Consider the following 24,404-nt stretch of genomic DNA (forward strand, 5'->3'; position numbering starts at 1 on the left):
CACCAGAGTCCTCCCCACCCTTCCCACACTGAGTGGTCTTCGACGTAAACTCCTGATTTGGTCTTTAGGGTTTTCCAAGGAGATTAAAGCAAAGGCTCCCCGACAGAACAGTGGTGCCTGGGGCATCCAAACAGAGTGGGGCTCCCCAGCACCTGAGCCCCACGGTCAGTCTGGGGGAGTCCTCTCAGGGGCAGGAGAAGCGAACCCTGATCAGAGAGCTGCTGGTCCCCAGGAGAACCGGGGACAGGCCCTTGGGTCACAGGGAGCCCACCAGGCACTGTCTAGGTTCTTGCACCCAGCAGCGGGCGTCCGCAGCGGCTCCCAGAAACGCCGCATGCAGGCTGAAGTTCAAGTGTGATTGGGCGGCTGTGCTGAGGTGGAAGCAGACAACGGGGAGCGCGGGGTCACCTGTGCACACAGGTGGAACGCCTCCTGGGCCTCGTCAGGGCTGGGCGCCACCAACGTGCACAAAAACAGAAGCTGCTGGTGCAGGAAAGTCGCCCTCATGCTGACTCAGACGCGCGTTGGCGCCAGGCCTGCCCGGGCCCTCACGCCGCTTAGCTCTGAGCAGACTGTCCCTCCCGTTCCGGCTCCCAGGGGAGCCGGCCCACGGCTCCGAGATGAGCCCAGACTCTCAGAAAGACGTGGCAGGTGTGGGGAGCAGGGCGGGAGGCAAGGTGCCCTGTGGAGCGGGGTCAGAGTGCGGTGCCTCCCAGGAGGCGCCGGTTTGGGGAACCCCAGGAGGAGCAGGCCTTGCTCCGAGCGAAGCGGCCAGGTGGGTGTGGGCGGGTGGGCTCCCTGGGACCAGCCTCCGCCCCCGCTCCCCGCCCACAGCCCCGGAGAGTCCTGGGCCTGACACGCACAGGAATGTCTGCCGACTCCGCGGCCCTGGAAGGAGGCCCGGCAGCACCCCCCCTCCTGGCAGTTCCCCCCCCCCCCGACTCCTGGCAGCCACCCCCCTCCCCGCTCCTGGCAGCGAGCACGGTCTTCTCGGCTGGGGCCGGCCTGTCCAGAGCCGGGTGAGTCAGCCTGTGAGGTGCTGGGGCAGCTCCCGTGGCCGTGGACATGCCCGGGCACGTGCAGTCTCTGCAGGACTCCCTGCCCGTCCCCCACCCTGGGAAGCAGCCACCTGCAGGGCAGTGCGGTGACTGCAACTGCAAAGTGGACGGGGAGGGGTAGATGGGGGGCGGCCAGGGGACAGAGGTGGCCTCCCCAGGGCCTCACCGTGGCAGGTCCGGCTGTCCGGGGAGAGTGCGTAGCCGCTGTAGCAGGCACAGTGGAAGCTGCCCAGCTTGTTGTAGCACACGTGGCTGCAGCCCCCGTTCTGCTGGCTGCACTCGTTGACATCTGGGAATAGGACACAGGGACAGAGGAGCCAGAGTGACCCACAAATTGCCTGGGGCCCGCGGCAGCGTCTGCTCCCCAACCCCATGAATCCACCCTCAGGTCGTGGGTGGGAGGGCACAGGGCTCCCCACTGCAGCGAGGGGGCTGCCCAAGGGCCGGCAGTTGCGGGGGTTTCTGTGGCGTCTCTGCTGCCCCCGCCCAACCGCGGGGAAGTTAGAGGTGAATGCCGCCTCCTTTTCCATCAGGGGCACTGAGACCATGGGCACTGTGGGGCCTCCAGCTGCCCCCGAGGCCCCAGGCCCCTCCCCCGTGCCCTCCAGGACCTCGCCTGGCTCAGGCACTGCTCAGGGCTCAGCACAGTGGCTTCTCCTTCCTGCACCGTCCAAACACTTTTGCTCTTGGAGCACCTGGGGCGGGGGGCAGCCCCCCCCCGCCCCGAGCTGAGCTGGGGCTGCCTCCCTAGGCGGCCTCGGCACCCCATCTGCCCGCTCCTGTCTCAGCCAGATGGGCCAGCGTGCCGCAGTGGGGACAGGCAGCGCGAGAGGAAGAGCAAGGAGTCTCAGCCCTGCAGCCGGGGGCCCTGGACACACATGCCCTGAGGCCACCTGGCCTTACCTCTGTCACAGAGTCGCCCCCCCCAGCCGTCTCTGCACTGGCAGTAGAAGTTGCCCATGAGGTCTTGGCAGACTTGGGTCCCCTCCTTGTCACAGGGGTCTGGAGAGCACTGGTCAGGCAGCTCTGAGTCAGGAGGAAGGAGAACAACTGCCCTGAGCTGGTCCTGGCCAGCGGGATGGAGCAGCCACAAGGCAGGTCGGGCCCCGGATGGCCGCACAGAACCCCCACCTCTGCGCAGAAGAGGTCACAGGACAGGCTGTCCAGGCCCCTGGCTGAGCCCAGGAAACTCAGGTCAGCGGGGAGGGAGTGGGCGCCCATCCACTGGCCAGAGGTGGGGGCAGAGGAGGAGAGGAGCGGGCCTGGCCGGGCCCCAGGAGCTCAGGCCTCCTGGGAGCAAGGCTGCAGGGCCCTGGGCGGCCCACAGGCCTGCCAGAAAGATGCAGACCATCCTGCATCCCGGTGGCCGTGTCCACCCTCCCACTCTCACAGACAGGAACCCTTTGCAACACTCTCTCCATTCGCCCCAGGGATGTGGCCGCCTCCCCAGCCACCTGCCCCTGGCCAGTCCTCGAGGGCCTCCCTGCCCCTTCCAGTGCCCAGTGAGCCAGGGTCTGCCCGTCACTGCGAGGTTCTCGCCTGCTTCCGGGCCTCTCGGTGAGGAGGTTGTCACGAATGCAGGGGACACGGGCCTCTCCACGCAGAGCCAGGACTCGAGAGGAAGGCTATCACTGCCGCCAGGGCCACTGGCTCCTTCACGGGGCAGCGAGCAGAGTGGGCATGGCAGGGAGGGGACACGGGGGAGAGGAAGTCACAGGGGGCACAGGGAGGGGGCACAGGAAGGGGACACGGGAAACAAGGGCTGTGTCTGCAGAAGGGAGGCTGGAGAACAGTGGCAGATGTATGTTCTCTGCTGCCACCTGCACAGGTTCTGCAGAGGCTGCACCGGTGGCCCCGGCTTCCCGAGCCCTAATCAGCAGGCCAAGCCCGGTGTCCAGCTCACACAGAGTGTCCGCAACTGCCTGCATCCAAGCAGCCAGTGGCTCTCCCTTCTGTCCCTCGGGAGACATGGCCTCTGCTCCGGACGCGGCCCAGACTGTCCACACACACAAACGGCCCCAGGCTCCCTGGGTTCCTTCTCTCCTCCTGTTGGGGGTGAACATGGGCCTTGTCCAGCCCCTGGTGGCCCAGGGTCCATGGCTGAGGTCCAGACGGAGGCCTGGCCCATGCTCACTGCCCGTGGATCTGAAAACTGTGCTGACGTTGGATGGCAGCCCTGCTCCTCGGTCTTGTTCCCAGGTGTGGGGACCAGGCACCCTGCCCAGCGGCCCTCAAGGCTGGGGTCACCCAGGCAGCTGGCTGCCAGAGACCCCCAGGCCTGGCCCTTCTCTCCACCCAGCGCCCTGGTCACCTCGCACCCAGGCAGCCACCTGCATTGGCTGAACCAGGCACCACCGTGCCTGTCACCTCCTGCGTGAAGAGCCCATCCCAGCGCTGGGAGGCAGGCCCGAGGGCAGCCCAGCGCTGTGCTTCTCCAGCTTTTCCTCTGCCCCACCCCGTGTAGACCTGAGGCCAGGTTCACTCCACGGCCTGTCACTAGGAACAGGCTGAGCCTGCGGCGCTGCTAAGCATGGAGAGCACCGGCGTCGGCCTGGTGGAGGCCGGGCGGGTGGGCACTAGCTGCCTGCTTATCACTTCCTCCTTAGAACACCTGCTTCCAGCCGGATGCCAGCCTGGGGGCAGCGTTTCCACCAGGGGCTGGCTCCTGGTCACGGGAGGCCAGTGAGTCCCGTGTTTTCCCAGCTCACCCAAGCTCCTGTCAGCCCTTGTCCTTGCCACGGACCCAACTCAGGCGGGTCTGGGCGCCTGGTCACTGTCACTGGGGACCCTCACAGAGCCCTGGGCTTCCTGGGGAATCTGCATAATGGTCCGTATCTGAAACACCGGGACCCCGTGTTCTTCTCGTGGCCTTTTCGCAGGACACCTCAAAGCCTGCTTGTTTTGCACAATGACAGCCAAAAGACACTTTTGAGTGTGGCCCAAACACAGCACCTCCCAGGATTCTGGGACCCTTGCACAGCTGTCTGTGTCAGGCTTCGTGAACACCTTCCACCCTGAAGCAGGTAGGACCTGGGTCCAGCAACCAGACGGCTGAGGGAGGGGGTCCAGGGGGTGGGTCGCCCGCTGCTGCTGTGAGCCGGGGGAGGGGGGTCAGCCCTGCGGCTGCTCCGGCTGCCCCCCAACACCGATGGGCTCTGCTCTGGGGACAGAAGGGCTGGGTGGGCTGGGATCAAGCCCAAGCTCAGGACCAGGATGAAGGGATGGGTCTGCTTTCCTGACCCCGACTTGGCAGGACGGAGCTCCGAGGGTTCAGGGAGCCCAGGGTGGGGACACGTGCCACTTCTGGCAGCTTTGCTTAAAGACAAGGGACTGACCTGGGTTCCTCGCCTTCGTCTAGAATCTGCCTAGAAATTCTCAACCCCCTTTACAACCTCAAGGGCCTCGGCCAGGAGGCCGATGCTGAGCCTCCCTGGGGTGGGGCCGCCCAGGTCTTTGGACAAGACCCGTCCGGAGAGAACCCAGCCGCCACTGCACATGTTCGGTGCCCTGTGGGGAAGCTTATTTCTAGGACAGAAGGAAGGACGCCCGCAGCTGCTTGCAGACTCCCGAGGAATTAAGCGGACACTGGCGAGGCCCCGGAGGGTGCCCCGACGGCCCGACAGCCGGGGCTGCGCAGGTGGCGGGTACCTGGCCTTGTGCATCTGCCTGCTGCTGCAGACGCCTTTCTTGGGGGCTTTTCGTTCCTCCTTCCAGAATGTCAGGAACATGGACACGCATGCAAATGCCAGCTCGTCATTCCCGAAAAAAGACAAGTGGCCATCGGACCACCTGGCCAGAGGCTCCTTGGAAAAGCCAAAGGCAAAGCCCCGAGCCCAGCCCCCGGGGTCCAGGAGGGTGTTTGTGAATAGGATGGGGCCTCGGCAGGACAGGAGGCCCCAGGCCCGGGGCCTGTGGGGGCCGAAGCTGGACCTTTGGGAGAACTGAGAGATGGTCCCTCTGAGGCTGTGGCTTTGACTTCAATGAAGAGGACAAAGCCCCGGTACGAGCTGCCCATGACGCCCAACGACCCTCTCCTTCGGTGGGGGGCGGGGGGCGGCAAAGCAGCCTGAGCCGTCTGCGTACATGGCGGCCTGGAGCCGGGGGGTAGGTGCATCCTTCCTCACAGCCTCCCCAGAAAAGAGGCTGTCGGTGCACAGCTCAGGCTTCAGGGCGTGTCCTCACACCCAGGCGGCTTTCAGGTGCAGCCCAGGCGCCTGAGGAGGCCCCGGGCCGGGGGAGGCTTGCTTCGGGCAGGGGCTCCTGGTAGGGACACCAGGCAGGGAGGTGGCTTCCTAACCTGCTGGAAACTGCATCTGATGCACCAGGCCTCGCAGATTAGCCCCAAACATCAGCTCGGAAACAGCCCTGGGAACCCCTCTGTGTGGCGCAGGAGGAGAGGAAGGCCTAACCTGTCAAGGACCACCTCTGCCAGTCACAGCAGCTAAGTCACCACCACGAAACCTCTCCTGCTGCAGCCCTCCTGGGGGAAGGTGCTGGAACGAAGGGTCCCCCTCACTGCATCAGGGATGGTTGAGGCCTGTCACACACTAAAATGATACGTCAGACAGTTTTTATAGAAAATCTCAAGTAAGGGGATGTCTGAAACCCAGGAACAAAAATAACTGGATACATCTGAATACACGACTTAAAAAGAAGGAATTGGTTTGGCAAATCGACAAAAACAAAAACCTGCCCGAACCAGGAAGCTGAAACAGCCGTGGTGCTCCAGGTCTGCCAGAGGCCAGCGAGGCCTGGTGACGGCTGGGCAGCTGAGGTCACAGTGGACCCTGGGGTTGCTCCCAGTCGCCTGCGGTATGTGGCCCTAGGTTCTGGCCCCTTCTAGTTGACAAGTGACAGCGGCCAGCCTGGGCTGCACTTGCTATCGTGAGGCTGCCCAGGGTCAGCCGGGCGCCTGGGTCTCAGGCAGTGCCAGCCTCCCCTCCCCCTCCTCACACCCCTCATTTCCTCTGCATCCGGGCTGGGACTGGGGCCTGTGACCCGGGGCATCAGGCAAGGCCAGCGGCTGGCAGGTGGCAGGCAGGAGACGGGTTGCAGCCCTGGGTCCCCTGCCCGCCCTTCAGACCCTGTAGGGCAGGTCTGAGCCAAGCGACCACAACCTCGAAGCCCTCAGGCCGAAGCCAAGCCCCGAGTCATGCTCAGCTGAGACACAGTTTAATGTATGGCTTAACACTCACGCAGCAGGACCCAAAAACATCGTAATGTAAAGTCACCACAATAATAAAGATGCATGATGCGCTGAGGGAAAATTTTGCTACGTTCAGTACAAATGTCTCATTTGCAGAATCTATCAACAGCTCCTACGGATCGAGAAAAGTAGGCAAAAAATATGAACCATTCACAGGAAAAGAAACACAAGGTTCCCAAACGCATGAAGCGTAGCCTCACACACTAGTAAAAAACATAAACTGATTTGACTGGGGCTCGTTTTTTCACCTTTTCTTTCCTTTTTTTTCTTTTTTTTTTTTTTTGTCTTTTTTGCCTTTTCTTGGGCCGCTCCCGTGGCATATGGAGGTTCCCAGGTGAGGGGTCCCATCAGAGCTGCAGCCACTGGCCTATGCCAGAGCCACAGCAACGTGGGATCCAAGCCGCGTCTGCAACCTACACCACAGCTCATGGCAACACCAGATCCTTAACCCACTGAGCGAGGCCAGGGACCGAACCCACAACCTCATGGTTCCTCGTCGGATTCGTTAACCACTGCGCCACGACGGGAACTCCTCACCCCTTCTAGCGGAAGGAAAAAGAAATCCACGAGGTTGGCCGTGTGGGTCTACCTCCAAGCTGAGAGAGCACAGCCTCTGCCTGCAGCTCCCGCCCCTGCACTTACCCCGCAAGGTCTCTGCAGAGAAGGGCATCACGCTGGCTTTGTCATAATCAAAGCCGGAAAGAGCCCAGTCCGCCAGCACACACTGGTTAAACAAGGATGCACCCACCAACTGCCAAGGGGGCATGTGTGCCTGCTGACAAGGGAGGTACCCCAAGGGGGGGGTGCGGGGAGTGGGGTCACGGGTACAGCCAGCTGTCGTCACTGTGGGAACAAGGACTGAGAATGTTCTAGAGCCAGTGGCCATGGTGACCAGGAGGTGGGGCTGGACGTGGTTTACAGTTTATACATGTGCATTTTTTTGTTCAAAAAGCCAAAGTGTACTTGCTTAAAAAAGGAAATTCAGAGCGGACCTCAGGCCCCCAAGACAATGGAAATACTCAAGACTCCTGAAAAGACAGCAAAGCCCAAAGTCGCCCAGACTCAGGGGCTTCAAGGAAGGGGACACTTACTCTGCACACAGCTGACAAAATCTGGGTTCTTCGTGTATGGAGATCCGTGTTTACTGATGCATTCTGCAAGACAGGGTAGGCCGAGCGTCACTCCCCTCCTGGGGCCGGCCAGACCCGACGCCTGGGAAGGGGGCTGGTCACGCTTACAGGGCACCTGCATCCTCCAGCTTCTGCTGACACAGAACCTTTAACACGACAAGAGAGGATGCCTCCGCCAGCGTGGTGGCCCTCTGTCCCCAGATGCCTCTCAGGCAGGCTCCCTCTGTTGTGCCAGGGTCACGGGTAGCAGTGGTCAGAGAGCTGGCCTCCACCTGGACCTGTCTGAAGGGCAGTCTCTGGAGCGCTCCGAGCTGGCTGAGGGGGGTGCTCCCCGCTGGGGGCCGGGCGGGGGAGGGATCTTGGGCGTCTGGAGAGTCTGACCTTGACCTTGGGCACAGTGGGTCTCTGCTGCTCATCCACACATCAGAGGACGTGGCCCTGGCCCTGGCAGCAAGGGACATGGCCCAGGGACCAAATCCACACACCTGGAGCAAGGCCGCCGGGCAGCCCAGAGCCATGGTCCACTGCCTGGGGCCAGATGCGCACGCAGGGCAGTGCCGCTGCGAGGCTGTAAGGCCAGCGGAAACTGACCCAGGTGCACTTTACACAATTAAAAAGGAAGGCCCTGGAATACATTTCACTCGTTTTAAGGGACAGATATCCAAAAAACCCTTAAAACAGAACTAAGGAGCAGTTCCTGGGGGAACATTTGGCCTGTCCTGGTGAGACTGGGCTGCCTTTGCCCTTGATGCTCGTCCGCTCCCGAGCTTTCAGTGGGGCTTTCCAGAGGCCCCCACACAGAGACACAGCTGCTCCAAGGCCAGAGTGTCTGCGTGTACATTCCTGCTGTTCAAGTTAAACGAAGTCTTTTTTTTTTTTGCTTTTTAGGGCCACATCCATAGCAGACAGAGGTGCCCAGGCTGGGGGCTGAATGAGAGCTACAGCTGCTGGCCACAGCCACAGTCACTGCAACTCAGAATCCGACCCGTGTCTGCAACCTATACTACAGCTATAGGTCTGGGTCAACACCAGATCCTTAGCTCCCTGAATGAGGCCAGGGATGGAACCCGAATCCTCATGGATACCAGTCGGGTTCGTTACCACTGAGCCACGATGGGAACTCCTAAACAAAGTCATTCTGAATGTTCTCAGCATTAATAATATGGTATCAATAAACAGAGCCCCCCCCCCCAGCTCTTTGGGGTCTTCAGTAATTTCACAGGTGCAGAGTCCTAAGACCAAAAAGCCCAAGAACCACTAAATCAATCACATTCCCAAACAATGAGCTAAGCCTAGAACCAGAGGCAGAGCAGAGGTTTGCGAAAAACGCCACTGGACCGGGGCTGTGCCAACATGGTCACTACAGCATAAAAGGCCAAAAGGATTCAGCCTGTGAGCTCTGGATGGTTCTGAACTCACTGTGTGGTTAAGCATCTTCCCTCCAGGAGCAGCCTGGCGATAAGATTTGACTAGCTGCTCCTCCAACATGTAACATCTCCCCACCTAAAGGAAGCAGTGATTTCAACTTACCTAAGTATCTTGGATAAAAGTATTCCTGCAGAAACAGAAAAGGAAAAGGCAGCAGTTAACCGGCAGGGTGCCATGCATGGCGGCGCAGACGCAGCTGCTCAGCCGAAGCGCGACCTTCCCCCGCAGGGACAGACCTGGGGACGCAGGCGTTTGAGGGAAGCAGCTCGGCACCTGCAGGATGAACAGGGCCCAGGAAGCGGCTTTCTGCCCTAAGATCTCGTGGGGGTGGGGGGGCGTGGCTTCTGCAGAATGACGTCTGCAAAGTGACCAGACCGGCTGCAGCAACACAAGGCCGTCTGCTGTCACTCTGCATGGGGAGGCGTCTTTGCGGAGGGCGGGAAATGTGCCACATGAAACCCAGGTTTTACACCTCGTGGACGCACGGGCCTCTGTCAGGCTCTCAGCACTGACGGTATTCACAAACCAGACGGCTGATGAGCGACGCAGCGTATGAGCGGAGGGCGTCAACGGGGAAGCCCTGCATCCGTGAATGCAGATGGAGAGGGTGGCTCCGTGCAGGAACCGTCAAGCCGGAGAACAGCTGCCTGCCCTGGCCAGCCACAGCCTGGACCCGCGCACTCGAGGCCCCGCTCAGGCCCGTCTCCGAGTGGGCTGGCCCTAAATCCCTGATGGAGCCAAGTGGCGGGAAGTGGGTGTCACCTGCGTGCTGGTGTCCCATCTCCCGGCCACCCTCCCAGGAGGCCCAGTTAGCCCCATTTCACAGTCGAGTGGACGGAGGCTCAAGGTGGACTGTGGGGCTTGTCCCGTCACAGTGAGGGCAGAGGTGCCCACCCTGTAGGACCCGTGCTTCATGCTGGCTGGTTCTACACAACCTCACTGTCCCTTCTGCCTGTGCCTGGCCTGGACCCTCAGCCTGGGTAGGTGGGGATGCCCTGCGAAGGCACCCTCAGATGTGCTCTTAGAAAGGAACATTCCGGTAAAAATGTGATCTTTTAAAGCTCAACTTCTTTGAAAGACAAGGAAGGGTCAGAGCAAGTTTGGGATTCAGCTTGTGTGACAGCTGCAAAGGTGACATTCATGCAAATGTGACCAAGAGGCAGGCAGATGTGGGGGGGGCATCCCAGGCCCTGGACCACCCTGCTTCCCTTCCTCGCTTTTGGTCCTGCACTGGCCAGCTCCCAGGACAGACCAGCAGGGTGACCTGTGACAAGCGCTCTGGGGGTCTCAGGGTCCCCCAGGGTCCACTGGGGCAGTGGCACCTCTCTGGATTAGAGGAAGAACAGAGGCCACTGGGTTTGGTCACAAGGGAGGGATCCGGTTCTCAGGTAAAAAGCTTAGGATGGATGCAGAGACTGCGGCTCAGGGTTGGGAAGCCAACGGCCAGGGTCAGCGCAGGGACTGGACATGACTAGGAACCTCGGGGCAGGCACCCGAGGACACAGGAACACCTCCACGGTACAGCCTTCCAGACAGGGGTGTCGCCCTTTTCAAAGTCATGAATCGTGATGTGTGATGCGTTGCAACGACCAGCTTGACTGCTGTGAAAAAGCGCCAAGGATGGAAAACCAGCTCTTGTGCCCTCGGTGCCACCCTGCTCCCCGCGGTTCTGTACACCCGGGAGCTTGTGACCCGAAGCTCCTCCAGGAGCTGAGCCTGAAGGCAGCTGGGGTCTAACGAGAGGCTGCGATTCGTTGTGCAACTACAGGAGAGAGTGTGTGAGCTGACCCCGTCTCCAGGATCCGAATGGGGCAACAGCAGAAGCGCGTGCCCTGGTTGTGGGTGAAGCCCTGGAGAATTCCGTCTTGGAACAACCTCCCCATGGCCTCTGCCCCACGCTCACCACCAGGACTCCAACTGCCCTGCAGGGTCTGTGCTCGGACAGTGACCCCACCCCCTCCGCCGCAGAGGTCCGGAAAGGACAGAGCGGCCCCCTGCGGGCTGGGTCACCCCGGGGACCTCGGACTAGCTCCCTCTGGGCAGCCGCCCACCCCCAGCTCCGAGGGCCTCCTCTGCAGCCGGGAGAGGGTTCCCGGTGGTCTCCCCATCGCCCGCCGTGCTCTGAGGCTGACAGCAGTCACCTCCTGCGGCTTCTGCACAGGAGCGTGAGCAACGGGAAGGTTCTGCACACGCGTGTCCACGGTGCCTGGATCTTCTGGTCGGGGAACATCTGGGACTTTACCTGCACTCACACAACGCGCCAGGAGTCACAATTCACACAATAAATATGGTTATTTCTCAAAAGGCAAACTGCGAACTTGTTACTTCCTTTAATACGTCACCGCCTGAAATTTTGTTTCCAAGAATCTCGACTCTTAACAAAGTGGGTTGAAGTTCCAGGGTCGCACGGCTCCGCTCACCGTCAAGACGCGTGCAGACCGCCTTTTCCCGGGAGCAGGGGCAGGACTGACTAACCTTTGGCCGTAGTGCTGCTAGCAGACCTGTCTTCCGGGAGACGGTCAAGGTCGTGGCGGCTTGAGTGGCCACTGCCGAGGCTCCGGCTTCCTACGACTGTGAGTGGCCCTCCCCACGGCCCTGCGCCCACGTGGACCCCAAGGACTCATGACCCCGGGGCTGGCGTCACCTGGCTCCACACGTGTGTTCCTAGCACGGTTCATACCAACGCCTTCTTTCCTTCCTTCCTCCCAAATTCATTTCCTAAGAGTCTCCAAAAAGCATGCAAAAGACTCCGCACGACTGAAGGACAGGAGCCTCGGGGCTCCCCCAGCCCCGGCTCCAGCCTAGAGCACCCCTGGCAGGACCCTTGAGGGGGCCTCACAGACGCCATGTGAGGCTGCTGCAACCCCCCTTCCTCGGACGCTAGGAAGGGTGGAGCCAAGCCCTGGGGTCCCCGCCCAGTGGCAGGGTGACTGTGGGGGCAGCAGACCCCAGGCCCCACCGCAGCGCTGCACCATGTGTGAGGTTTCTACAGCCGCACTCGCCCCTCTGCCCCCATCGCTGTCCCCTGGCACCCAGCACACACCCGTGCGACAGGGACAAAGGCCGAGCTGGGGGCCCTGCGGAGCTGCTACTGCCCATGGAAAGCCTGGTTCCCCAGGTCTCTCCAGGTCAGTACTGTTCGGACGCTCAGGGCCTGGTGTGGGCAGTGGCTCTCAGGAGCGTGGAGACCCTGGTCCCCTCACCTATTGTGTGCTTTGGTTTGGCTGCTATCTGCACCTGCCAGAGGCACATCCCGGCTCTGGGTACCCACTGCGCCGCAGCTGCCAGGGGAGTGCATGCAAGGAGGCCCTGGACGCCCCTGCCAGCAGCAGCCAGGCCCAAAGGCAGCGGGTGGCAGCCTGCCCTCACTGCCCACTGCAGGCTGCCCACGCAGGCTGCCTACGCAGGCTGGTGGGCGACTGCTAAAGCCAGTGTGGGGCAGGGACCAGGGCGGCAGATTGGGGCTGGCCCTCCAGACACTGGATTAGGAGCTGCAACACAGGTTGTGTGCGTGCAGCTAAGAGGCCCTGTGTAAGGCGTGTTGTGTGGGAGTTCTTGGAAACGGCTAGTGACACTGTCCCCTTTCGGCATGAAAATACTCTTGGAAGTTAACCTCCTAAAATAGGTTTGCTTCAAATAGGTCCCCCTGTGGCAGAGATTCGTGGTTGCTGCCCAACATCCAAAATTCTCCCTCCATCCTCCCAACACAACTCTGGATTTATATAGGGCTGCAATGCACCAGCCACAGGACCACCCTTCCCAGCCTCTCTTGCCACTAGAGGTGGCCGTGTGACTCAATTCTGGCCAATGAGCCAAAAACAGAGAGTGAAACTGAGTGAAGAGTGTGTGGTGCTTGGTTTTCCATCCTCCTCGCTGGAATGCAGATGCGATGGCTGGTACTCCAGCGTCTTGCTCAGCGTGTGAGGCGGCCTGTAAGACAAAGGCCCTGCACCGTGCAGTGAAGCCCAAGTAGGTCATGTAAGTTCCAGCCTGTCTCCTACCTTTTACTTGAGAAATAAATAAACTATCTTGTTTAAACCACTGTGGTTTGCATTTTCCAAATGTATAGGGCAAAAATTCCAGGCTTGCTGAAGTCGACAAATTAGTGCAAACAGATTTGTGATGACCTGCAAAGTAAAGTCACAGATCTACCGAGAGCGAAGATCGCACGAGTCAGTGAATGTTTTGGGAAACATCCACCACAAAGGCATTGATAAATAAAGGTTTAGGCCCGTTAGCAATGAAAGAAGAGAATGTTTGCAAGTAGCACAGAATGAGTGCTTCAAGAGAGAACGACCTGACTGCCTACGATGGAGAAAGGCTCCAGAGAACACGGATGAAGCCATCAAACATCTTCTGCAAAAATATCTCCATTCATGGGAAGAAGAATGTCAACTTGCTAAAAATCATTGTCTTGGAAAAAATATGCCCTGCTCCGCCCTAAAATCTTACTTCAATCTTTCCTTGTTCTAGAAATTTAGTGCCTAATTACACTGACAATCCAAATTTCATGCAGCATGAAATGGATGCACTTGTTTTTATAATTTAGTTTCATCCTCAAGATTGATTTGTACACTCACTGTGTAATCCACTCAGTTTTGAGTGGGTCCCTCTAAGTAGCTCTCACCTTCACAGCACTGGCTGCTCATCCACAGCTTTGCTCAGAAATGCCTTTGTTCTCAAGGCCAAAAGCATCGATGCCACTCACCTCAAGCTGAGTGGCTCAGGTGCTCAGGGGCAGGAGAGGAAACAACTGAGCCTCGCTGGGTACTAAGCCTCGCTGGGTACTAAGCCTCACCAGGAACTAAGCCTCACCTGCCGGACCTGCCACTTCCTCGCTGGGAAACGAGATTCAAGGAGGTGAACCAGCACAACTTTATTTAAACCCTGGCTGTGCTGTGTTGAGGGATTTCTAAGCACCAGGCCCCGGATAAGTTGTCCCCAACCCTCTGTGGTGGCACAGAAAGGACCCAAAGACCTCCAGGCCCTCGTCCCTGGCGGCTGTGAGTGTGGCGGGCTGCAGAGCATGGGGCAGTGAGGTTGCTGATCAGCTGACCATGGGAGGAGGTGATTCTCCTAGATCATCAGGCAGCTCAGGGGACCCCAGGGTCCTCAAACGTGGAAGAGCAAGGGGCAGGGCCGAGAGAGCCAGAAATGGCAGCATGGACAGAACGGCCCACCTGCCGCTGAGAATGTGGAGGAGGGGCCACAGGCCAGGGATGCGGCGCCTCCGGAACCTGGAAAAGGCAGGCACAGACCCTCTCCCCGAGGCTCCAGAAGGAAGCAGCCTCAGTAGACGTTTCAGACTCTGGCCTCCGGAAGGGACGTTTGTGCCGAGGTGTCACAGCAGCAACGAGGAAACAGCCCGTCTCCCCACAGTCAGCTGGATGCTTCTGCCTCCACTGACGCTCAGACGGAGGTGCTAATGCCGCCAACAAAGACGCACCTGCCAGCCCCGAGCTGGGTGCCAGCAGGTAGAGTGCATTCCCCCAGGGGCCAAACTCGAGGGCCCCGGCGGCCGCACCTGCAGCCTCCCGTCAGAGGGCGATGGTCCAGGCCCCGCTGCAGGGACCGTGCGGCCACCCAGGCGCCAGCCCAGCCCAATCCCACCGTGGGATCCACAGAGCACAACATGCAAAGAGCTCTTCGGGGAACGCGGTCTGGATGGCAGCGCTAGGGACAGATGTGGAAAAGAAGCAATTTGATTATCATTTGCACTAACGAGAAGGAAATAGGTGTCACCTACAATTCGGGGGGGGGGGGAAGAAAGAAAGAAAAAGGCCCAAGACATTAACAAGTAGGACAGTGACAGACTGCTATCTCCTTAGCTTTTAATCGGCGCGAAGTGCCTTTCTCAGAGGGAAGTGAGAATTTCTCCACCTCCTCCTTAAAAATTACTTTAAAACTTAACGAGCTGCACTCTGTCAGGATCAAAATTTACAAGGCATATGCACCGGTTTGCCATGAAATCACTGGACTAAAATAACCACTGAAGGGCCAGAGTATTCCCAACATCAAATACTAACCCTCAAACCACAACAAAGCCTGCATTGACCTCAGAAATCAGAGCATGAAGAAATCCAGACACCTGCCAGCGGTGTCTGAAATAACACTGGCCCGGCCACTGGGAATCTCAAGAAGGGGCCGTGAGCATCAGCTTCTCAAAGGGGGTTTTGTCCCTAAATAACTTAGGCAGACCTTCGGTGTTTTTCAAAATGTCTTTAATTGGTTTTCTACAGATGTTGAGCCCACTGGTGTGGCCCAGGCATCACTTAGGGGCCTGCCCTGTCACTGCACTGGAGAGCCTTGCTCTGGGTCTGTGCAGAAAGCAAGCACGTCTTAGGCGCAGGGGCAGCAAAGGGGGCTGGACACAGCTCCTCCAGCTCAAGGCCCACCTGGGACGGCAGCCCAGGCGGGATCTGCGTGCTGCTCTGGTCTAACCAGCCGTCTGCAGGCCTCCGAGCTGTGCAGGAGCCAACTCCGGAGTGCACACAACCAGTCGGACTGCAATTCCGAGTCCAGCCCCTGTCAGCTTCCTCAGGCCCCAGGGGCTGAGGTCAGCGCTGCCCCGGCAGGAAAGGAGCCCGGCTGGGTCCGCGCCGTGAGGGGCTGGTCTGCTCCTCCGTGGACCCCAGCGTGGCAGAAAGGAGTGTGGGCAGGTGTGGGTGTGCCTCTGAGTGTCTACTGGGGGCTGGGGGGCAGGTGGGCCGAGGCTATCCTAGAGGTTGCCGGGGGTGACGAGGTCCCCTTCTCCCCCTCCTGCTGGGACCCGACTTCCGTCCCCCAGGAGAGACCGGAGGAGGGGCTTTCACCTCCCTGGGGAAGCCCCTCCCCACGCCGTCCCCAGACGGGGTCTCAGGGAGACAGGTGTCCTGAAGCCAGGGCGGCTCAAGACAAGGCTGGCAGCACCATGGGGCACCCAAACCGACTGCACCCCGCAAACCCTCCTGGGTCGAGAACTGTCACCGCCATGGGGCCCCACATCTGAGGACGGGGTGGTCATGGGTAGAGGTGGCAGCATGGGGAGTGGGCCAGCAAGGTCGGAGGTCAGGCTGGGGTGGGGCTGGGAATACTGTGAAGACTGCGGTTTGCATCTCAAATGACCCAAGGGGAGGGGTCAAGGACGAGGACCTGGACCTGGAATTCTTCCTGGTGCGGGGAGCTGGTGGACCGTGGCCGTGCTGCAGGTCGGTCTGGCTAAGTCTCTCGTCCAGAATCCCTTCCGGGAGCCAAGGGTGATTAGGGAGCTCGCCTGCCCTAAAGGACTGAAGAGGAAGGTGAGTCTGCTGGGATGGCCGCCCAGGGTCCTGAACACACGCCAGCGGCCAGCACGGGGAAAGGCCAGGAAGAGAGCGGAACAATGTGAAAGAAAACAAGATAAGGGGAATCTAATCGCTGCTCGGGACGGGAGGGCAGGGCCTCCGCCACGGCCGGGACACTCCCTCGGCAGAAAGAATGTGGAGGAGACCACCTGCCCCAGGAGGGAGGCGGGAGGGACGCCTCGGTCAGGAAGACCCCAGGGCCCTGCTTTCCAGCCCACGTGTGCCACGGCCCCAGGAATCGGGAAGGTGCCCACGGCTACCTGCTCGAAGGAGCTCTGAAGGTCAGGGCCCTCCGTCCCCACAGGGGAAGCAGTGCAGTTGGAACAATCCACAGGCAGGAAGGCCTGGAGCACATCCAGCACACAGAGCTGTTCCCCAGCACAGCCTCCAAATTCCAGGAAGCGCCTGCAGCCCGGAGAGCCGCTGCAGGCTCCAGGTGCCCCAGCCGCCAGCTCTGCACACCCCAGACCCCGGGGGCGGTGGCAAACGGGAGTGGCCGGGCAGCCTCCTCTGCCAGCAGCAAGGAGTGGGGTCCACGCTCCACCAGGCGTGTGGCTGCAACCAGCCAGACACGGGGGACATGTGGGCCACTTGGGATCTGCCCCAGAGGTGGCTCCAGCCAGGGAGGGCTGGCTTTCCCTACCAGCACCCCCTTGAGCTGTCCCGCGGGTCATGGCTCAGAGAATGCTGATTCCAAGGCCTCCTGGTCACACACCAGGATGCTGGTGGGAGGTCCTGGGGACTTCCTGAACTAAGGGCAGGGCTCCTCTTACTGGGTCACATGCACAGATGCTCAAAAACACTGGAAAGCAAGGAACGAAGGTTTCCAAGGAGAGCCCCACCCTGCGGAGCCCAGAGGGCGGGTGGGCCGTTCCTCAGGACCTACTCATTCAGAAGCGCTGCTTTTCCAAAGGTGCGGCAGCAGGGAGCATGGAGGGTCTCCCAGGCCGAAAGTGAGGGAGGGGCACCTGGGGACACCTGGTCAGCCCCCAGATCACCAACCCTGGTCCTAACCCCACCCCTGACCACCCCCTCAGCCCAACCGGCTCCTCCCAGCATTCCACTGCCTCTCAAAAAAAAGAAAGACACACCAAGGCCCAAGTCCACACAAAAAAGCAAGTGGTCTACACTGGACGCGAGGCGTGGGTTAAAATGAAGAATGTGCATCCCAGATGCCAGCCAGGGGAGACGCAGAAGCGGCTGGTCTACCTTGGGAAGCTGGCAGATGGAGGAAAAGCTGCGGATGCAGTGGGGATGGGAGGAGGACGAATCCTGGAAAATTACGGCGCTCTGATGGACCAGTCAACTGTGGGAGGACAGTGCCCCCACCTGGGAAGGGAGGGGTCAGGACACTGCAGGGACGTGCAAGGTCCCTGCACCGGCAAGGCGGGCACATTACACACGCAGGCTGTGGGCACGACCTTCTGTTTTTCGTCTTCATTTCATACATTTGTGGTTAAGTTATAATTAAAACATAAAGGACGGCAACACTCGGGGAAGGGTGACACAGCAATTAGTGTGACACAGTGATTAGTGCCCAGTATGTCCAGGCAACAAGGCCTTTCTGCCCCCGACAAGCAGGGTCTGGGGCAGGGCTGGAGTGGGCGGTGCCTCATTGCCCACAAGTCTTGTCACCTGCAAGCCCTGTCCCACTCTCTGGACAAGAAGACGCTCAGGGCAGGTAGCTGGGCTGGCAAGCACTGCACCCATCACACAACCCCCCGAGCTGGGCAGTGACCCCAGGTGGCCAGCCTGCCTCTGGCACCTTTGGAAAGGCTCTGGGGATGAGTTTCTCTGGGCTGCCAGGACTGATCATTAAAGAAATGGGGCAACAGGCCGGGAGAGACGGGCAGAACCGCTCCTTCCTGCAAGGTTAAGCAAGCAAGCAAGGGCAGTGTCTCCGTAGAGGCACCTATCACAGCTCAGCCAGAGGGAACAGCAGAGCCAGACGCTGCCTATACAGCTTGTTTCAGAAAGGGGACCTCGGGACTGTCCAGCCAACTGCTCAGAAATGCGAGTCCAAGTAAAAACAATGGCATGTGACGTTTATTTCACCCCAGAAGAATTTTCCAAAAAAAAAAATTCCGGTAGAACCAAACACAGCAGTGAAATCCCCCTGAAATCCCGGCCTAAGGTGACACTACCTCCCACCTCTACCCTCCTACCTTCCCAAGTCATTTGCCTTACACAGATACACCCCCCAGGTCCCACCAGGCACAACCACCACCCACGTTCTAAAGCAACACACCCCTTCCCTAAGGTGGCACAGCTCGCATGCCATGCATGGGTTGCTTTCTGCAGGGGCCTCGGATATCCTCCAAGGACGTTATTCACAGAAATATTCCCGGAGCCAGCACGTGGGGCTCCTGAAGCCACCAGCTGCTTCCAAGAGCCACCTTGCTGCAGGCAATTCCAGCCCTCACATCTTTCTGCCTAAGAGCCCAGCCCCTTCTCACTAAGGAGAAGGGGAGGGATGGAGCCGTTCTGGCTTTTAAACCATTTCTTTCTTTTACGTTTTAAAACAGACTCTGCTGCGTTCTGGCGGAGCTGTCATATTACTGCACGTTTCCTTTAAGTGGCTGCCTTCGGAGGCTGCGGAGGGAACCAACTGCAGAGCGTCCGCAGGGCCCCACGCAGACATCTGCCACTCCTCCCCCAGTCAGCCGGGGCTCCCGGCGTCACCAGGGGAACTGGGGCTCCGGAGGAGGCTTGACGGGGGGCCCGGCCCGACACCCCCGGCCCCTGCCCTTTCACGGCGCCTGAACGCCCCCCTCTTTAAGGGCTCGGGGTGTGCCCCGCAGCGGGCGGACGTGAGCAGACTCTGGGAAGGGAAGTCCGCCGTGCGGAGGAACCTCAGGACTCCCCACCAGTGCGCGCACGGACGTGTGTGCCCAGAATTGCGGTGCTGCAGGGACAGCGCTCGAGGGGACCCGGCTGCCCAAACGCTCGGCGGGGCCGTCCCGCCCGCCGCAGAAGCCCGAGCGCCGCGGCGCACCTCACCGCCCCTCGCGCCCCGCCCGGGGCGCTCACCGTCTCGGGGTCGTTCTCGAACACCTCCCGGGCCTCCTCCTGGCTGCACAGCTCCTCGATGCACTCCCTCTCCAGGTGGCCCTGCTTGGCCTCCTCGAAGACCTGGTAGGCGCGGCGCTGCCTGGGCCTCAGGAACTGCGCCGCCTCGCGCGCCCGCAGCATCACGGCTTCCCGGGCGCGGGCGGGAGGGCCGAGCGGGGAGAAGCGGGGGAGCGGGGAGAGAGCAGGGACACGCCGTCAACGCGGCCCGCACGCTCGGTCCCCCTGACCGGCTGCGGGCCCCGGGATGCGGCGCTGGCGGGGCCGAGGCGCTCGGGGTCGCAGCGCCCCGGCCGGGCTGCGGGCACTCGGGTTCCCTCGCCCCGGGGGTGGCGGAGTGTTGTGGGGGGGGTCTCCCCGCCCAACCCGCGCTGCGGACCCGCGCGGTACTCACTGGGCGCGGACTCGGAGGCCAGCAGGATCAGTAGCAGCGCGGTGCCCAGGGCGGCGGCGGGCCCAGGCGGCGGCGGCGGCATGGCGGGGCCGGGGACGAGGACAGGGGACGGGGACTGGGGGCTGAGACGGGGGCCGGGAGCCGGGCGCGAGCGGTCAGAGCGCCCCGGGGGCGGTGGCGAGCCGCGGGCGCCGCGGGGCGGTGGCTCCGGTCATCCTGTGCAGGCGGCTCTGAAGGTCACATCCCGGCGGCAGCACCTCGGCGCTCGCGCGGGCCTGGGCGGGGGCGGCGGGGGCGGGGGCGGGGCGGGGCAGGCGCCGCCGCGGCCGCCGGGCCGAGCCGGTTTTCTCCCGGAAGATCAAAGCGCGGAGGGGAAGCCGGTGGTGGGGACACGGGACTCCACCCGCTGGCTGCCTCGCCCGCGAGTTTCCCCCAGTCGGCCGAAAGGTTCTTCCACCCGGACGGTGTGAAAGCGAAGAGGTAGCAACCGGACAGGTACAGCTGGCCACTTAGCGAATTTAAACCTCTTTCCATCCCGCTGCCCCTCCCAAATTTACCGCATCCTCTTTGGTGTCTTCATTCTAGGACATACTTTCTAAGACTTAAAACCCACCGAAGAAAATATAAATTGAAGTCAAACCGAGTCGGGGGTCCAGGGAGCGAGATTAAATTCTTTGCTTTTGTAATCTGTTTTCTAGAATGATGACGTTGAAAAACTTGAGGTTTCCCAGTAGATATTTAAACTGAAAGCAATATTTTGCTTGTTCTCGGAGACCAAGACTTTCTGTCTCTCGGTCCGAGAATATTTCGCAAAGTCACAGGCAAAAACCACACAAACAAGCAAAACCAAAGCACAGCAGACCACTCACGGGACCGAAGCAGGCAGCGAGCCCTGCACCGCGGGAAGGGGCCTGCACCCCGCACCCTGGGGAGCCCTGCTCCGGAAGCCCCGCCCCCAACGTGAAGATGAAAGGGACAGCGAGCCCCCCCCCCACCCCCTCCCGCCTCCGCCCCAACAGAGGTGGTCATTTTGCTTGGTGGGCTTGGCGCCCAGAGTCCGCACCTGTTTCTCCTCGCCTTCCCTTGTGGGAGAAAGAAAAGGCGCTGCTGGTAGAGTCTTTGGGGTCCTAAGTTTGAAGGTGGAATTAGTGAGCATTAATATGTTAAAATCAGGGAAAGGGACCTTCTCCTACAGAGAGAATTAACATTTTAATGGTAAAGTCCTCGCACCTCACTCCTGTTGGAACTAGTTACCAGGCACTCCCTGGTCAGCTGGCCACTCAGGTGCCCAGTGACTTCAAGGCAGCTGCACACACCAGGGCGCCTACACAGAGTACTGACCGCACTGGTCCTCCTGCTTGTCCTTAAGGAGCAGCACTGGTTTCAAAAATCTGGGTGAGGCAAAAAATTCTTTAGTTTTCATTTACATCAGATCTTTAATTGGCGGCACTTAAGGAGTTTTGGGTTCCAAGTCAGCAGCCCGTGGATACATTTCAAGAAGTGTGTGAACTTCCAGAAACCGTTGCTGCGTAGTTTGTGTGTTTGGAGAAGAGAGTTTGTAGCGTTCATGCAGTTGTCAGAGTTTGATCCCAGCTTTTCTAGGTCCCCCGGGGAGGGTATGCATTGGGTGTGGACTCACTGCTTCAGGTGACTCCCACTGGACAGAGCCTTTCAGGTCCCCTGATCTGTTAGCTTGGACCTCGGTCCCCTTCCCCATAATTCCCACTCACCCCTTCTGCTATTGGCTCCCAGTGGTCACAGCACCTCCCGTTACAGAGAGACTGGGTTTAAAAAAATGCCTTCACACACACCTGCTCATAACTGCAGAAGGCAGAAGGCATTGTTGGGCAGTGGAGGGTGCCTGGCCAAGCCTGGTTACTAAAGCAGAAAATTTACTCTGAGACAGAAACAGAAAACAGGTAAGAAACGATTTGGATAATATTTTCCCAAACTGGGAAGAGTTGTCAGGCACTGCGTTACCGACCCTGAAATGGCAGTGGTGAAGGAGGCAGTTCAAATCTACGAAGACCAGGTGGACCCGGGGCAGCGGGCGCCTTAGATGGCAGGTGGCCCCTCTTGTTGGGATAAACCGGGATGGAGTGTGGAGGTGGGGTGGAGTGGGAGGGTGGGACACGAGGTGTGCTGGGAAATGAACTGTGCGTTTTCCCTTCTCTCCCCGCATCTGTTGGGATGATTTCAAGGTAGACCATTCCTTTTGTATCCACTCAATAGATGGGAGTCGAGTACTTGCTGCTTTCTCAAGAGACACTGCTGGGTATTGATCAAACCAATCATTTGATTTTGTTGACAGCTTTATTGACGCACGATGGAAATGCCATAAACCGCACAGGTACGTTCTGCTCTATCTGTGAGATACGTACGTACCTGGGACGCCACCACCGCGATGGAGTTCGGAACCCACCCAGCGCTCAAACGCATTTCCTCGTGCCCTTTGGCAGTTCCTTCCTCCTGAGTGTGCCCGTCCCAACCTCTTCCCTGTCCCTAGGCAAAACCACCGACTGGCTTTCTGTCACAGTAGACTCACTTGCATTTTCTGGAATTTTACGTAAAAAATTGTACAGTATGTACACTTTTCCATCTGGCGTCTAACCCTAACCCTAACCCCAGCAGATTTATTTTCAGACTCATCTTCATTGTTGCAGGTATCAATAGTTCATCCCTTTTTTCTTGCTCAGTAGTATTCTATCATCTAGATATGCCGCTGATCTTTCACCTGTTGGTGGACATTTGGCTTATTTCCAGTTAGTGATGGTTAGCAGCAAGTGTCTTTGAATGTTTGTGTTCAAGTTATTGTATGCACGTAAGCTTTCATTTCTCTTGGTGAAATATTGAGCAAAATGATTGGGCCACATGACGGGTATTTGTTTAACTTTTTAAGAAACGGATAGTTTTGGAAAGTGATTTACCATTTCCCCTTCCCCCCAGCCATGGAAGAGTGTTCAGTTGTTCTGCACCCTCGCCAACACTTGTTGTGGTTCATCTTTTTAATTTTAGCCATCCTCACAGGTGTACAGTGACTTGAGTTTGCACTTTCCTGATAACTAATGCTGTTGAGAAAATTTTAATGTGTTTATTGCCATTCAGATGTATGTGTGTGTGTATATATGTATGTATCCTGCTTGCTACACCCGAGGCATATGGAAGTTTCCAGGCCAGGGATTGAATCTGAGCTGCAGCTGTGACCTGTGACCTATACCACAGTTATGGCAACACTGTATTCTGAACCCACTGCACCACAGCTGGAATTCCCAAATATATTCTGTAGTGAGGTGTCTGTTTAAACTTTCCTATCTTTTTTTTCTTTTACTTGGGGTGTTTGCTTTCCCAATTATTATTTGTTGAATTTTAAGTCTTCTTTAAAAATTCTAGATAGAGGTCCTTTATCAGATATGTGATTTACTTTCAGTTTGTGACTTGTTTTTCTGTTCTATTTAAAAGAATGAAAACTCTGCTCTTTCAGAGACTGCCTTCCAGAAGCTTTATATATTTAAGTTTTATATTTTGGACTGTGATTTAGTTTTGAGTTCATCCCTAAATATTTTACATTTTTCATGTTATTGTAAATGTTTCTAATTTAATTTCTGATTGTTTAAAGCTTTGACTTTTGTGTGTTTATCTTTTATCCTCAATTTTAACTAAATTGTTAGTTTCAGAGCTTTTGTGGTAGATTCAGTAGTTTTTACATAGATGACCATGCTGTTTGGAAGTTTATACATTTTTGCTTTCTCCTTTCAAATCTGGGTGCTTCCTCCTTTTTTTTTTTTTTTTTTTTTTGATTTTTTGACTTTTTGACTGTCTAGCAACCTCCGCTACAGGGTCCACCAGTGACGGTGGTAGTGGACGTCCTTGTCTTGTTCCTGACCCTAGGAAGAACTAAGTCGGTCTTGCACCGTTAAGCATCGTGTGTAGGATCTTCACAGATCTTTTTATCAAGACGAAGTTCCTTTCAGTGTCTAATTTTCTGTGAATTTTTTTTAAAATTTAAGAGTGGATATTGGATTTTGTCACATAGTTTTTCTGCATCCTTTGAGACAATCGTATGGTTTTTCTTTTCCATTCATTAATGCGTGAGTTAATTCTCAAGTGTTAAACCAACTTTGCGTCCCTGGAATAAACGCCACCTGGTCATGACATGTTGTCCTTTTAAATCATTGTTGGATTCAGTTTGCATGTGTTTTGCTTCCATGTTTTTGAGAGCGTTTCCTTGTCTTGTATCATCTCCGTCTGGTTTGGTGCCCAGAAATGCTGGCCTCATGGAATGAGTTGGTGTTTTCTTCTCTTCAGTTTAATGGAAGAGTTTGTTGTGTTTGTGCTATTTTTTCCTCAAATGATTGGCAAAACTCATCAGTGATACCATACGGACCTGGAGTGTTCTTTGTGGGTAGGATTTAACCCATAAATTCCATTTCTTTAATAGATAAAAAGTTATTCAAGCTATCTGTTTCTTTGGGAGTGAGCTTTAGAAATTTGTGTCTTTAAAAATTTTGCCCGGAGAGTTCCCGTCATGGCGCAGTGGTTAACGAATCCGACTAGGAACCATGAGGTTGCGGGTTCGGTCCCTGCCCTTGCTCAGTGGGTTAACGATCCGGCGTTGCCATGAGCTGTGGTGTAGGTTGCAGACGCGGCTCGGATCCCGCGTTGGTGTGGCTCTGGCGTAGTCCGGTGGCTACAGCTCTGAGTCGACCCCTAGCCTGGGAACCTCCATATGCCGCGGGAGCGGCCCAAGAAATAGCAACAACAACAACAACAAAAGACAAAAAAAAAAAAAAAAAGTTT

At 58.0% G+C, this 24,404-nt stretch overlaps 1 protein-coding gene and 1 long non-coding RNA gene across 2 annotated transcripts in view; one reads left to right on the forward strand and one right to left on the reverse strand.

The window, feature by feature from the left end:
* The window catches only part of GAS6 (growth arrest specific 6), a gene marked incomplete at its 5' end in the record, with an annotated part of 31,932 nt that extends 12,591 nt beyond the window's left edge, over nucleotides 1–19,341 (reverse strand). Inside the window, 5 exon segments of the mRNA NM_001315742.1 lie at nucleotides 1,225–1,347; nucleotides 1,962–2,084; nucleotides 7,356–7,418; nucleotides 8,925–8,949; nucleotides 19,175–19,341. Coding sequence (NP_001302671.1) covers nucleotides 1,225–1,347; nucleotides 1,962–2,084; nucleotides 7,356–7,418; nucleotides 8,925–8,949; nucleotides 19,175–19,341 — 501 coding nt within the window.
* A 618-nt stretch (nucleotides 19,342–19,959) lies between these two features.
* On the forward strand, nucleotides 19,960–23,756 carry LOC110255869 (uncharacterized). The gene is made up of 2 exons (XR_002336795.2): nucleotides 19,960–20,102; nucleotides 21,919–23,756. It is a non-coding gene; the product is annotated as an uncharacterized LOC110255869 (long non-coding RNA).
* Nucleotides 23,757–24,404: the final 648 nt, after the last annotated feature.

Source organism: Sus scrofa, chromosome 11 (assembly GCF_054392235.1).
Source record: "Sus scrofa isolate SSC_HxYL_T2T_F1_AM1 chromosome 11, Sscrofa_HxYL_maternal_Yorkshire_Landrace_v2.0, whole genome shotgun sequence".
NCBI lineage: Eukaryota > Metazoa > Chordata > Mammalia > Artiodactyla > Suidae > Sus > Sus scrofa.